General features: G+C 45.0%; 2 protein-coding genes across 4 annotated transcripts in view; one reads left to right on the forward strand and one right to left on the reverse strand.

Moving 5' to 3' along the window:
- LOC105473986 (rhomboid domain containing 1) overlaps positions 1-3,874 on the forward strand; it is a 182,587-nt gene extending 178,713 nt beyond the window's left edge. For all 3 annotated transcript variants that reach the window (XR_011610094.1, XR_011610093.1, XR_011610095.1), the window contains one exon: positions 3,480-3,874. The gene's annotated coding sequence lies outside the window, so the exon portion shown is untranslated. The remainder of the gene's footprint in view (positions 1-3,479) is intronic.
- LOC105473978 (collagen type IV alpha 4 chain) overlaps positions 1-15,074 on the reverse strand; it is a 152,909-nt gene that overhangs the window by 7,547 nt on the left and 130,288 nt on the right. The window contains 3 exon segments of the mRNA XM_011728273.2: positions 8,579-8,704; positions 12,667-12,675; positions 14,359-14,466. Of these exon segments, the coding sequence (XP_011726575.2) occupies positions 8,579-8,704; positions 12,667-12,675; positions 14,359-14,466 (243 nt within the window).

The raw sequence follows: 15,074 nt of genomic DNA on the forward strand, positions 1-15,074 counted from the left end.
TAGGTGCAGCAATTTTTAAAAACAGCTTTTTACTGAGTGTTTACAATGTGCTAGGTACGATGCTCATCCCTTTATGTGGATTGTCCGGTTCGGTCTTGCCAGCAGCCATATGACTAGGTACTCGTACATGCCAGTGGTACCAGTGAAGAGACTGGGGCTCATAAAGGTCACAGAGCCAATCACATGTGGAGAGGAAACTTGGGCCCAAGGGGGTGAAGTGCAATGACCATCAACCACCAGACCCTGCCCCTGACACGCTGCAGAGCTCTGGATATAACCTGGGGGACTTGGCCGCAGTTGAGTTAATCCTTGAGGGGTTCTCTAAGTATGCAGTTACTTTTTTGTCAAGGCCTCAATTCATTAGCCACCATCTCCCTTCAGTCAGGGGAGCACACACAATCATTGTCTTTGGGCGAGTCTATTGCTATTACACCTAATTTCCTGAATTACTAGCCTTCTCCAAGTTTCCAGTCTCTACTTATTATTCTATTCTCTCTCTTTCTATTCTCTCTCTCTCTCTCTCTCTCTGCTACAGAGTAGCCTGGTATGGGCTGATCTGTGTACCCCCAAATTTCATATGTTGAAGTCCTAGCCCCCATATCTCAGAATGTGACTGTATTTGGAGACAGTACCTTTAAGGAGGTGATTCTGTTCAAATGAGGCTGTTAGGCTGGGCCCTAATCCAGGCTGACTAGTCTCCTTACACAAGGAGAAAATTTGGACAGGGAAAGGGACCCCGGGGATCCATGTCCCTGGAATGGCACAGAGGAGAGGCCATGTGAGGACACAGGAAGATGGTGGCATCCACAAGCCACGGAGAGAAGCCTTGGGAGAAACCGGCCCTGTCGTGGCTCCTTGATCTTGAATTTCTGCATCTAGAACTGCCTGTTGTTTAAGCCACCGGGTGGATGATACTTTGTTGTGATGGCCCGAGCAGACCAACACATTGCCTAAAATCAAACGTTAAGTCAAAGGGGCTTGCTTAAGTGGCTTTCATTCTTGCCTCTTGCCTTCGCCCTCCAGTGACTGGGGGATGATGACAAATTTGAGGATGCCAGTCAACTGAGGAATTAATGGAGCCTCCCTCCCCTACCCTACTAAGGGACCAGCCTTGCCTGATAACCATTAAATGAGTGTATTAACAGAGACACTGACCGAAACCCTCTGCCCTTAAAGCAGCAACCCTGTCATGGAAAGGATGCATGGAGGGTTAAGGAGGTTTGACTTGGTGTTGCAAGCTAGCAGGAATCAAACATTTCCCACACAGGCCCCTCCTTGTCCCTCAGTGGCCCCAGGTGAGGCCCTGACTGTGCGTCCACACAGAGTAGAGTAGCTAACTTGCCTAGAGCAACCCTGGACTCTAATCTTCCTCCTCCAATCCACCTGAGCAACATCAGTAGGAAACACAGGGCTAAACAATGCAATGACACAGTCACTACTGCTGCAGAGAACAGAAGCCCAAAGACATTCTGCAACACTGGCTCACACTTTGGTAGAAATCAGTATCCGCCTTGGTAGGTCTGGGGTGGGGCCTGAGAATCTGCATTTCTAGAAGTCTCCAGGTGACGCTGATGCTGCCAGTCTTCGAGAACAAATGCTGTAGATGATTTAACTTTAAAACTCTTTCCGGTGATGATCTTAGTGGCATATTTTGAAAATCCTACATTTCTGCCTATTCTTGAAACCAGAAATTCTACTCAGGGAATTTAGTTTAAAGAAACAACAACAACAATAGCAAACACATCACTGTTTATTCTGAGGCAGGCCGTGTTCTAAGTGCTTTTTATGTTAGTGAATCCACATAATCCTCACAATCAGCCCTTCTTACAGATCAGGAAACTGAGTCATGGGTTATGTGGTAAAGCCAGAGTTATGAACACATGTCATCTCTTTCCAGAATCTCTACTCTTTTTTTTTTCAGATGGAGTCTCACTCTATCACCCTGGCTGGAATAGAGTGACACTATCTCAGCTCACTGCAGCCTCTGCCTTCCGGATTCAAGCGATTCTCCTGCCTCCCCAAAAGGCTAAAGGTATAGCCTCCCAAGTAGCTGGGACTACAGGCATGCGCCACCATGCCTGGCTAATTTTTTATTTTTTATTTTTATTTTTATTTATTTATTTTTTTTTTGAGATGGAGTCTCACTCTATTGGCCATGCTGGAGTACAGTGGCATGACCTCAGCTCACTGCAACCTCCGCCTCTCGGGTTCAAGCGATTCTCCTGCCTCAGAACTGGGACTACAGGTGCACGCCACCACACCCAGCTAATTTTGTTGTGATTTTAGTAGAGATTGGGTTTCACCATCTTGGCCAGGCTGGTCTTGAACTCCTGAACTCAGGTGATCTGCCCACCTCAGCCTCCCATAGTGCTAGGATTATAGGCATGAGCCACCACACCCGGCCCTTATTTCCAGAACCTCTGTTCTTATCCATTACACTATTTCTTCATGATAATCAGGGATGCATATACGTAAGATATCATTACCAGTTGCTTATCATAGTGAGAAAGTGGAAACTCCTTAAATCAGAGTAGTTACTGGACCAGCAGCAGCAGTGGCAGCACCTGGGAACATGCTAGAAATAAAAGACTCTCAGAGCCCTCTCCTTACCTAACAAATCAGGTCTAGGGTGGGCCCCAGCGAGCTGCGTTTTAACAAGCTCTTCAGGGATTCTGATGGTCCACGAAGCTCGAGAACCAAAGCCTTAAATGTTCCTCGTAACGCCCCCTCCGTACCCCCAGGTTCAGCTCCCCTTTTAGAAATTCCCACATTACCCCTTGTTAACACTCAACACTTCCGAACTGACTCGCCCAATGTCTTCATTTTCTGCTAGCCTGTGGCTCCAAAAAGCAGGGCCTTGTTGGATTAACTTATTTCTAGCAGAGCAGCTGGCAGCAAACCAATCAATAATTGGTGAAGGTAGTGGTTAAATAAATTGTGGCACAATCAGATAAGGCAATGTTCCTCAGCTACTACAGATAATATTGTAGGAAAATATGTAATGACATAGAAGTAAGGTTATGTTAAGAACAGTTTGCCAAAGAGTCTGCCTAGGATGATCATGCAGAAATAAAACTAGAAAAATACCCAGGCAATTGTGTCTTTTAAAAGTGTGTTTAGTTTTTTTTTGTTGTTGTTTTGTTTTGTTTTTGTTTTGTTTTTTTTGAGACAGAGTCTCGCTCTGTCACCCAGGCTGGAGTACAGTGGCACGATCATGCCATTCTCCTGCCTCAGCCTCCCGCCCGCCACCATGCCTGGCTAATTTTTTATATTTTTAGTAGTGACGGGGTTTCACTGTGTTAACCAGGATAGTCTCCATCTCCTGACCTCGTGATCCACCCACCTCGTCCTCCCAAAGTGCTGGGATTACAGGCGTGAACCACCACGCCTGGCCAAAGTGTGTTTAGTTTTAAGTTACCTTTTTTTTTTTCTTTTGTAATAAAGTTTTTTTTTCCCTTCACCAAATGCCTCCCCAACAGCCTAAAGGTGCATCTCCTATCTCCTGCCACATCCCTCCCTACGTAAATGGTCTTCAACATTGGGTGGTTCTGCACTGCCGCCCCCCACCCCCCAGCAGACACTTGGCAATATCTGGAGGCATTTGGTCCTCAAATGGAGGAAGAGGTCATTACTGGCACCTAGTAGGATAGGGGCGAGAGATGCTGCTCAACATCCGAGAATCCACCAAACAGCCCTCCAGGATAAAGAATGATGGGGCCCCGAATGTCAGCAGCACTGAGGTTGAGAAACTGCTCCACACAGTAGGCTACGTCGAAGAGTCATGTATTCATTCACCAGATGTTTACCAAACACCCTCCATGACCCAGGCCTGTGTGTGGATATCACACTGAATAAAACAATATCCTGCCCTCAAGCTTCTTACAGTCTCTAGAATGGTGGTTGGCAAATTACAGCTTGTGGGCCATTTACTGCCCATTTTGGTAACCCCAGTTACAGTGGAACACATGCATTCATGTACGTGTTACCTACGGCTATGCTGCACCAACAGGGTTGAGTGGTCGCAGCAAAGATCATCTGACTCCAAAGCCAAAGCAGGGGACTAAAGTGCTCGGGTGATGAGGCAGATGTCTCACTTCCCTGCCCTCGGTTCCACATGCCCCACTGCTTGTAAAACTGTGTCCTCATATTGCCTACCTGAGAGTGTCCCCTTCTTCTTCCATCCCTACGACCAGCGGGTCTCTCCCCTCCATGCCCTGTGCTGGTTGAGCTACACTCAGTGTAGACATCTCAGCGTCCGATATGCTCCTGTTATGCTTTTGTTCTCCCAGGATTAGAAACGAATTATTCCAGAGTGTCCTGGACTGCATGCTGTATGTGGTTACCATTCAGTAGGGGAGAAAGGACACATCCCCTCCTCTCCATCAGGGTGAGAGGAGCCCTGCCCTTCCTGGTGACTGGGCAGAAACCTCCTCTTCCCGGGGTGGCACTGCTGGTGGCATCTGGAACTCCACCACCTTCCAAGAGAGGATCAGTTATCTTGGAAGGAACACGGGGCCCCAACAGTGAGCTCAGACCATTCCTTTCTCCATCCCACCCGATAAGATGATTCCAACGTGCAATATATTGAAGAAAGGGCTGCCCTAGTGCGTATGGGTGAGGAGTTTCCCCCTTCCACTGAACAAGCAGCAGCAGGCATTCCTCCTGATGTACAGACTCATGGTGAGATCACTGAGGATCTAGGAAAAAGAATCCTGACACCAGATGTTACCACGTGGGCTTTACTCCTTTTAGGGTGAGGCAGAGAGAAATTGTCAGGCGGAAGACATTTCCCGAGAAACAGGAAGGAAGGCTCTTGTTAACCCGAGTTCTATGTTCAGAGCTTTCTACCTTATGGACTTGCTCCCTACTTGAAACTAGTTTTAGAGAATAAAACTAAACATCAAAAAAACCCTCCAGTGTTAGATGGATGACCTCCTGAGAGGGCAAGTGCTGCCTTGAAGAGAAACACAACCCTAACAGGGTGTGGGAACGTCCATTAGGCAGGAACAGTTCAAAACAAAACGGATAACACTTTTGAGTTCACTGAAGGAAGCTTCAGCCTTTGAGGGCCGCCCTGGAAGGAAAAGGTGTAGATCAAAGAGATCCGTGTGTAGAAGAGCGTTAGGCCTCCCGTGGTGGAGAACTCCTAATGGACCCACTTCATGTGGCTGTCATCCACACACACTGGGGAGGAGAGAGCCAGAAGTTTGTTCATTTTTGTGTAAGTCTCAGCTGCAGCACATGGTTACAAAATCAGTTAAGCGACGAAAGAAAAGACTTTTTCATTTTTTTTTTTACCTTTGATTTTAGGTTCAGGGGTACGTGTGAAGGTTTGTTACATAGGAAAACTCATGTCATGGAGGTTTGTTATACAGATTATTTCATCACCCAGGAATTAAGCCCAGCACTCAGTAGTTATCTTTTTTGTCTACTTGAGGGTGGCGGGGAGGAGGGAAAGGAGCAGAAAAGAGAAGATTTGGAAGGGAAAAGAGGAAGATACCAACAATGTCATTTTAAGTGAACATTGTTCTTTCTAGTGGCAGCCGTTTCTTTATGGCAGCTGTTTCTTTATGGCACTTGATCTTGAGGGTGGTATATATGGTGGTGGTATATAAGCCCTACCTTTCCTTAAGGCTATCCTCAAATACCAGCTCTTGCTGGAGTCCTAGCAGTCCTGCAGTTCTCCACACTGGAATTAACCTCTGCCCATCCCATTCTCCCAACACCCTTAACTTGCAACTCCTTTTTTTAGCTTTGCTTTGTTTTTGTTTTAGACGGAGTTTCACTCTTGTTGCCCAGGCTGGAGTGGTATATATGGCCCCTCACACCCTGCTGAAAAAATGCCTTCAGGAAATGCTGGAGAATGAGCAACATGGCCTGCAGATGACCCAGGTCAGCCAGGGCTGGCCATTAGGCCCTTAGAATAGACTATCACTCTTCAGTAACTGGATAGGATGGCCAATACAGCCAGTGTGGCCAACGGGCATAGACAAGGCCGAGGAATACATGGCGGGGAAGAGAGGTCCTTTGTAACAGGAACCCAGAGGCTCCTATCAGAGAAGAGGGGACCCAGAAGAAAGTAAGGGCTTGGGAGTGGGTGCACAGGACAAAAAGGAGCCCCAGGGAAGCTGAGCCACATGCTGAGAACATAGGAAGAGAAGGCGATGCTTCACCAGAACGACGGGGCACTTTGTAAAAAACATCATAATCATGTAGATGGCAGAGAGGTGGCCTTGGAGTGTCCCTACTTCCAGCAGGCAGGGTCAGTGGCTCCAATGAAGAGAGGGCACAGGAACCCAGGGAAGGCCCTCCTGTGGCCACGTGCAGCTGATGAGCCCATGCAACCCTAAGTCAGGAGGAATTAGACATCACAGGCGAGCACACCTGGGCCACATAAGCACTAGACCCTCTTTCAGAAGCTCATAGTCTATGGAGAGAGAATCTTGTTCTTGTTCATGTCAGAGATAACTATCATGTTCAAGGGTAAAGAACTGATCCGTTCACATATTCTTCTCTTCCCAGTTACTTTCTTTGGTTATTTTGCAAAGCCACCACAGTGGGTGACCCCAGCCACCCCTCTCACCTCAGCTTTGATGTTGAGGTGGAGCAGTGCATTTCAACCTGCTATAGCCACTTGGGGGGCATTGAAAAATGCTGACATTCAGGCTTTGCCACCTTCCACATTCTATTAGTCTGAGATGAGGCCAGGCACCAATAGTCTTTCGAGATCCTGCAGGTGATTTTAACCTGCAGCTAGTATTGTCTTGCTAAAAAGGTTCTCCTCTTAGCTGAATCTTTAAGGAGTGCATTCATATAATGATCGGGGCGTCTCAAATTTGAATATGTATGCCACTATTTGGGGGACCTTGCTAAAATGCAGATTCTGATTCTGTAGGTCTGGGGTGGACCGAGTTGCTGCTAGTTCCTAAACCAGGACCACAGTTACAGTAACAAAGATGTTGCTGACTCCTAGATGCCTGGTTATTAGGCCAATCAGCCCGGCCTGTGCTCCCACCATCTCCCTGTTGAACAACTCTGGCTCCTCAACTTGCAACTCTTTTTTTGTTTGTTTGTTTTGTTTTAGATGGAGTTTTGCTCTTGTTGCCCAGGCTGGAGTTCAGTGGTGCAATCTCAGCTTACGGCAACCTCTGCCTCCTGGGTTCAAGCAATTCTCCTGCCTCAGCCTCCCAAGTAGCTGGGATTACAGGCACCTGCCACCACGCCTGGCTACTTTTGTATTTTAAGTAGAGACAGGGTTTCACCATGTTGGCCAGGTTAGTCTCAAACTCCTGACCTCAGGTGATCCACCCACCTTGGCCTCCCAAAGTGCTGGGATTACAGGCATGAGCCACCGCGCCCGGCCTGCATCTCCTTTTTAACATGAATTGTGTAATAATCTACCATTACTTTAAGTTATTTATATTCTGCTATTTCTTTCATGGGATTATGAGACCCTGGAGGGCAAAAACACATCTTATTCATCTTTGTATCACTCACACCACCTAGTAGCATACTTTACAAAGAGTAGAGGGAGTCTGGAAGTACTTACTGAATTGAATTTGCAGAACCCAGTTACAGGTCACATCTTTGACCTGGAAGTTATTTTTGTAAGTTGGAGGGACCCAGCTCTGGATATTGCAAATATGTACATAATAAGGCAGCTTGGTTTTAAAACAAGGTTGAGTGACCAGTAATACCGACTGACAGAACTTTATCCATGCAAGGAGTATCAAGAAAGGTGAGTTAAGTAACGACTGGCCCAATTCCCAGTTCTGACGAGCCGTTAAAAGAAGTTGCTACAACCAACACCCAATTAACCTGGTGCACAAACACAGATGCAATGCAACAAACACACACAACGAAAACCCCACATTAATTTGAGGAAGGCTCCAGGGCTGTTTTGGCCGCCACCTAAGAACCAGTCTGACTCCTGTTGAGAGGGACATCTCTTGAGCACTTAACTTCTTGGTTCTGAGGAACCAGAAGAAAAACAAATGGTGCAAGATTCAGCTCTGCTTCCAATTCCCTGAACCAAAAAGAACCCAAATCACAGTGGGGCCGTGGCGGGTGAAAGGAAAGAGAACATCCTGGTTCCTGTAATCCCAGCACTTTGGGAGGCCAAGGCAGGAGGATCGCAAGGTCAGGAGATGGAGACCATTCTGGCTAACATGGTGAAACCCCATCTCCACTAAAAATATAAAAAATTAGCCGGGCGTGGTGGCGGGCACCTGTAGTCCCAGCTACTCGGGAGGCTGAGGCAGGAGAATGGCGTGAACCTGGGAGGCGGAGCTTGCAGTGAGCCAAGATGGCACCACTGCACTCCAGCCTGGGCAAAAGAGTGAGACTCTATCTCAAAAATAAAATAAAATAAAATAAAAAAATAGAAGGGATATGTGGATCCAGTTAGCCTATGATTGATGTACTTTGGATCAAGGTAGAAATAAATTACAAAGGGAAAGACATGTTTTCTTCTCACTAGTTATTAATCTCCATATCAAAAGCTACAAAATAAAACATCTAGAATTTCATTTCAGCAATATATAGTTAAAATAATGAACAATCAGCATGCGGCTCATACCTGGTCCTGGGGGGCCTCTCATTCCAGGGAGTCCCATGGCTCCTTCTGGTCCTCTCAGGCCTGGCACCCCAGGAAGCCCTGGGATTCGGGGACAGTCATCCGCATCTGCAGGTGGCCCCGGTTCACCTGAAATTGGAATTACCGCTTGTGTAATGGATTCACACGGGCTTATGAACGAGCTCCTTCTACAGTCTCTGGTTAAACTTGGACTTCTGACTCTATGCTGAAATTCAGTTCACATTTAGTATAAATTTTAGTATAAATGTTTGTAAAGGTTCAACAATCCAGTGTAAGTTCCATGAAGGCAGGAATTTGTCTTGTTTCCTGGAGGGTGCATAAAAGACTTCCAGAACGTTGGACTGACCGAATGAGTGAATGGAGTATCAGAGGAAGCAGAAGGATGAAACAGTGAAGGTCGGATGATGCAGCAACGTGATGACCCTCACAGGATTACCCAATCTCTGGGCCATGTTTTACTGGAGTAGCAGCCACAGGTGGCATTGCAAGAGGGACTGGTGGGTTCCTAAAGCTCAGCTTCATGTGTCCCTGAGTCCTTACTCTACACTGCAGTGCCACATGGGTTGCCATAGTGTCAGTCACTCACATAGAATTTCAGGATTGCTAGAGGCTCAGAAGCAGTGACTTTCAACCCTGAGTGAACATTGGACTTATCCAGGGGAGTCGTGGAAATATATTGACGCCTGGGTCCCACTCCCCGAAATACTGGTTTACTTGATAATAGGATGTGGCCTGAGCAGTGTCCTCATCATTGGCTGCATAATAAACTCAGCTGGTGAGCTTTTCAAATGTACTTATTAACACTGGGGCCCCATCTAGACTAATTAAATAGGAATTTCTGGGGGTGGGATCTGGGTGTCAGTAGTTTTTGTTTGTTTGTTTAAGTCCCCTGGTGATTCCAGGGTCCATTAGGGCTGAAAAGCACCGTTGTAAAGCTATAACTCTGACTGTAGCTCCTCAGAATCATGTCGCTAGTTTGTTAGAAACCAGAGTTCCTGAGTCAGGAGGTCTGAAGTGGGGGCCATGTACATTTCTAACATGTTCCCAGGGAGGCTGATGGCATTGATCTGGGAATCTCACTTTGAAAAACACAGGCTGGGCACAGTGACTCACACCTGTAATCCTAGCACTTTGGAAAGCTGAGGCGGTGGATCACCTGAGATCAGGAGTTTGAGACCAGCCTGGCCAACATGGTGAAACCCCATCTCTACTAAAAAGAAAAAAAAAAAAAAGAAAAAAATAGCTGGGTGTAGTGGCAAGTGCCTGTAGTTCCAGCTACTCAGGAGGCTGAGGCAGGAGAATCACTGGAACCCAGGAAACGGAGGTTGCATGAGCCAAGATTGTGCCACTGCACTCCAGCCTGGATGACAGAGCAAGATTCTGTCTCAAAAAAAAAAAAAAAAAAAAAAAAGAAGAAGAAGAAGAAAGAAAACCACTATACTAAAGATGTGACTTTTTTTTCTTTTACCTTCACGTCTTTAAGACATTTTTAATAAAGCTTCATTCAGTCATCCTGCAAACATCACACAGGGATAAGAAATAATAACACTGAAAAATAATGATAACAGCTAAGACTCACTGAATGCTTTATCATATATCAGGCCCTGTGCTGAATGCTTTTACTATTAAATCCTCCCAACAAGACTGTCTATGTGCTACTGTTATGAGAAGGTTATGGATAAGAACACTCAGGCTTGGCCAGGTGCGGTGGCTCACACCTGTCATCCCAGCACTTTGGGAGGCCAAGGCGGGCAGATCATAAGGTCAAGAGATCGAGACCATCCTGGCCAACATGGTGAAACCCCATCTCTACTAAAAATACAAAAATTAGCCAGGCGTGGTGGTGTGCACCTGTAGTCCCAGCTACTTGGGAGGCTGAGGGAGGAGAATCACTTGAACCCGGGAGGCGGAGAGCTTGAACCCAGGAGGCGGAGACTGCAGTGAGCCGAGATCACACCACTGCACTCCAGCCTGGCGACAGAGCAAGACTCTGTCTTAAAAAAAAAAAAAAAAAAAAAAAAACACGCAGGCTCAGGCAAATAAGTGACACTTCTGTGGTGACACAGCTTACACATGGCAGAGTCTGGATTGCAATCCAGAGCATTCTAGCTCCAAACCCATGTTCTTAACCATCTCATCAGATGCATCAGGAACTCAATATCTGGGTAACAAATTCTCAGAAATGAAACATATTTTTAAAGGTATGACATGGTGTTTCACGCCTGTAATCCCAGTACCTTGGGAGGCTGAGGCAAGTGGACTGCCTGAGTTTGAGAGTTCAAGACCAGCCTGGGCAACAGGGTGAAACCCCATCTCTACTAAAATTGCAAGAAATCAACCATGTATGGTGGCACATGCCTGTGATCCCAGCTACTTGGGAGGCTGAGGTAGGAAAACTGCTTGAACCTGGGAGTGCAGTGGTGGGATCTCCAGTCTGGGCACCAGAGCAAGACTCTGTCACCAAAAAAATAAAATAAAAATAAAAGATATCATCTGATTAGCCATGGTGTTCTTCAAATGTATGCAAAAGTGTGAAATAATTTCAAGAACATCAATCATAAAGCAGTAAGAAAATCCTTAACAAAATGTGGCATAACAACAAAGTTTTAGCCTCCTAATACTTATTGGGCCTGTGTAAAATGACCTGGAATTCTTATGAGCTATTTGGAATTTAACCCCATGTAAAATATGGTATAAAACCACAAGCAACACAGGGCCAAATGTATTTCTACAATACGTACAGTTTAATGTAAAACTTGGCTTTTCTACTATAGGTGACTTGACAGAGATGCATAGAGGCATCTCCTATTTTCCCTCAGTAATGTCTGGCCCTTCCCAGTGGCAACGGAATTGAGAAAGTGGGAGCATGTGGTTGGTGCTTCCTATTTAGAATTTTGATGTTCTCTTGAAATGACTTTATACTTACAATCACAGAGAGACAGGATTGAAATGAAAACAACAAATAGAGTTTAATCTTTAAATATAAGCATTGAAAATACCAGGACTTTTTTTTTTAATTTTGATTTTGCTTTTCTTTACTTTCTAATAAGTCAGAAGCTGAAAAATAAAAAGCGGGGGTGGGGCGGGTGCGGTGGCTCACACCTGTAATCTCAGCACTTTGGGAGGCTGAGGCGGGCGGATCACAAGGTCAGGAGATTGAGACCACGGTGAAACCCCGTCTCTACTAAAAATATAAAAAATTAGCTGGGCGTGGTGGTGGGCGCCTGTAGTCCCAGCTACTTGGGAGGCTGAGGCAGGAGAATGGCACGAACCCGGGAGGCGGAGCTCACAGTGACTGAGATCGCGTCACTGCACTCCACCCTGGGCGACAGAGCGAAACTCTGTCTCAAAAAAAAAAAAAGGGGGTTGAGGGGCTCACATCTCTCTTCTAAAGACCTTAAAAGTAACACATGGTGTCTGCATTCAGAGCAGTTTTCATTAGGGCTAATAACAGAGGCCTGGAAAGAACAAATGCAAGCACTCACAATTTTTCTTTTTCTCTTTTGAGAAATGCTTTTTATTTCCTTTGAAAATGCCAGGCACAAAATAACATGTTGTTTTTACATTGCAGAGCATTAAGTGAACATTTTCCTTTTAACACACAAAGAAATGTGCTCCTTAAAAATGGACTTGAGGGTGTAATAGGGAAGGCTTGTCACAGCCCCTTACTGGGAGGTGAGGCCCCACTTTTTAATGTTGTGTATACCATTTATTTTAGGGATGCTCTATGTATTTATATTGTAGAATTTAAAAAAGGAACTTACATTGGTATGTACTATAACCTTTGACAGAGAAAGCCCACACACTTCATGCCCAAACTGAAACTATGTAGGCTAAGGATCTACGCTGCCTTGACAACCTATCAATGAGGCTAAGTGTTAGGATGCTCTAATATGAGGTTACTATATCTGTAACGAGGAAGCAAAGCACTGCAGCCTAATATCCTTAGAGCACCCCATCTATAAAAATGTAACAAAGTTTAGCTCACCCATACAGAGGAAAAAGGACAAGTACAGAAATGACTAGAAACCAGAGTGAGGGGAAATTACCAATTTTATAGCAAAGCTTACCTCTGGGACCTGGAGGAATCCGAAGACGACAAACAAGGCCAGGCCGTGATTTTCACAGGGTGCAAAGAGATTGTAAATTTGTGGATTAGGACAAAAATGAAATAGATTAAGAACATGCATAATAATTTGAGGCAGCATCAATGACAAGCAGAATGGCAGCATCTATTTACATAAAAAGTCCACATCAGTGTGCCTGACAGGAGCAGCTATGATTTAGTAATGGAGTTTTCATCTGTAGGATGACTTGAAATGAAACTCTCTTGAGCAATATAAAATTCTAGTTGATTTCTTATTGCAAATATCCCCTAATTTAATGCATGTAGGAATTCTATCCATTTAAAAGCTTCTGAAAATTTCATATTAATTTGCCAAGTATAGGGTATGCATAGAAAGGAAATGTGAAAAGAATCAACATATAGGGCGCAGTGGCTCACGCCTGTAATCCCAGCACTTTGGGAGGCCGAGGCGGATGGATCACGAGGTCAGGAGATCGAGACCATCCTGGCTAACACAGTGAAACCCCGTCTCTACTCAAAATACAAAAAAATTAGCTGGCCAGGTGGCAGGTGCCTGTAGTCCCACCTACTCGGGAGGCTGAGGCAGGAGAATGGCGTGAACCCGGGAGGCAGAGCTTGCAGTGAGCCGAGATTGCTGCACTGCACTCCAGCCTGGGTAACAAAGCGAGACTCCATCTCAAAAAAAAAAAAAAAAAGAATCAATATATAAGCCCTTGTTCCTCCTGTACTATGATACATCATAAAGCAGTGTGATTTATTTATTCTTTGAACTAGAGTGCTAACTTAGGACATTGCAAAATATTCTGAACTGACGCCACATTACCATAATATTGATTTAAAATCTTGAAAGATATTACTTCTGCCCATCTCAAATACACATGTCTGTTTGCCCCTTCTCTCCCCAACTCTTCCTTGTTGTAATTTAACCCTATGGTTAAAAACTGTTGCCTATAGAGTTAAACTGAATAGCTTTTTCCCTTCCTAGGAACGAATGGACTTTACAGAAAAATATTAAATAAAACATCTAGGAAAATCAATGAAAATTCAGGGATCAGAACTGAATATACGATCCTAATAAACAATAATCAATCAGTCTTTGCCTCTTGCATAAAGGAACACACATTTGTTTCCCTTAGAAATAGTCTATGTGGGCCAGGCACAGTGGCTCACGCCTGTAATCCCAGCACTTTGGGAGGCTGAGGTGGGCTGATCACCTGAGATCAGGAGTTTGAGACCAGCCTTGCCAACATGGTGAAACTCTGTCTCTATTAAAATACAAAACTTAGTTAGGCACGGTGGCACACACCTGTAATCCTAGCTACTTGAGTTTGAGTCAGATGGATCACTTGAACCCAGGAGGCAGAGGCTGCAGTGAGCTGAGATCACACCACTGCACTCCAGCCTGGGTGACAGAGTGAGACTGTCTCAAAAAAAAAAAAAAAAAAAGTGTATATAAAATCAATTCCTAATTTTCAAACTTACTTATTCTGGCAACAAATTATTACTTTACCAAGCATGAGACTTTGTAGTGCAGCCTGAAAGAAATATACTCTTAATATAAGAAAAGGCTTAAATAATAAAAATGTGCTAGTAATTCAGAATATGAACTACTTTCTGAACGATGATCATTTTAGTAAATGTTTAAACAAAACGCTCTGGCAGGTTGGAAGCTCACCTGGAAGACCAGTGGGTCCTTTTCTCCCTGGAGGTCCAGGTAAACCCTTCTCTCCAGGTGGCCCAGGAAATCCATGTGGTCCCTGCGGTCCTGGGAATCCCATTGGTCCTTAAAAACACCAAAACATAAAAATGAGGGCACTGGAATGAGACAAGATAAAAACAATGACAGTTTGATAGACTGAATTCAGAAATTCACTCCAACAAAATGCAGGGCATAGCTAGCCTGAGAGTCGAGATGAGCCTCGCTTTCCTCTGTGGGGCTTAGACGGGTTGCCTCTGAAGGAAACGCATGATCGACCAAAAGAACTAAGGAAATGGTTCCATGATCAAGACAAGACTCAATTACAATGAAAAGAAGTCCTATAACCCTGAACTTTCTCTGGAGACAACGGACTGGAACTGAAGGGAAAATCAGGAAAGAGCTTTCAATATCCGAGAACAATGTGCCTCCCCAGCCGAGTTCAAACCACTCTCCTCCTCACTCTCTTAGTTTTAGGCACAACGTATGTGATGTTCCTTTACTTCTTCCATATCCATGGTGTCTTCCTCATTTTTTAGAGTTAAGACCAAGTCTCACTTTCTCAGGGAAGCCTTCCCTGGAATCCCAACTGAAGTTTAGTCGCTTTTTGATAAGCTCTTCATTCAGGACACTTAACTGGATTTAAACTGACATATCCCTTAGTGTGCATGTCTATCTTACATGAAACTATGCTT

This window comes from Macaca nemestrina, chromosome 11, assembly GCF_043159975.1.
Source record: "Macaca nemestrina isolate mMacNem1 chromosome 11, mMacNem.hap1, whole genome shotgun sequence".
Lineage (NCBI taxonomy): Eukaryota > Metazoa > Chordata > Mammalia > Primates > Cercopithecidae > Macaca > Macaca nemestrina.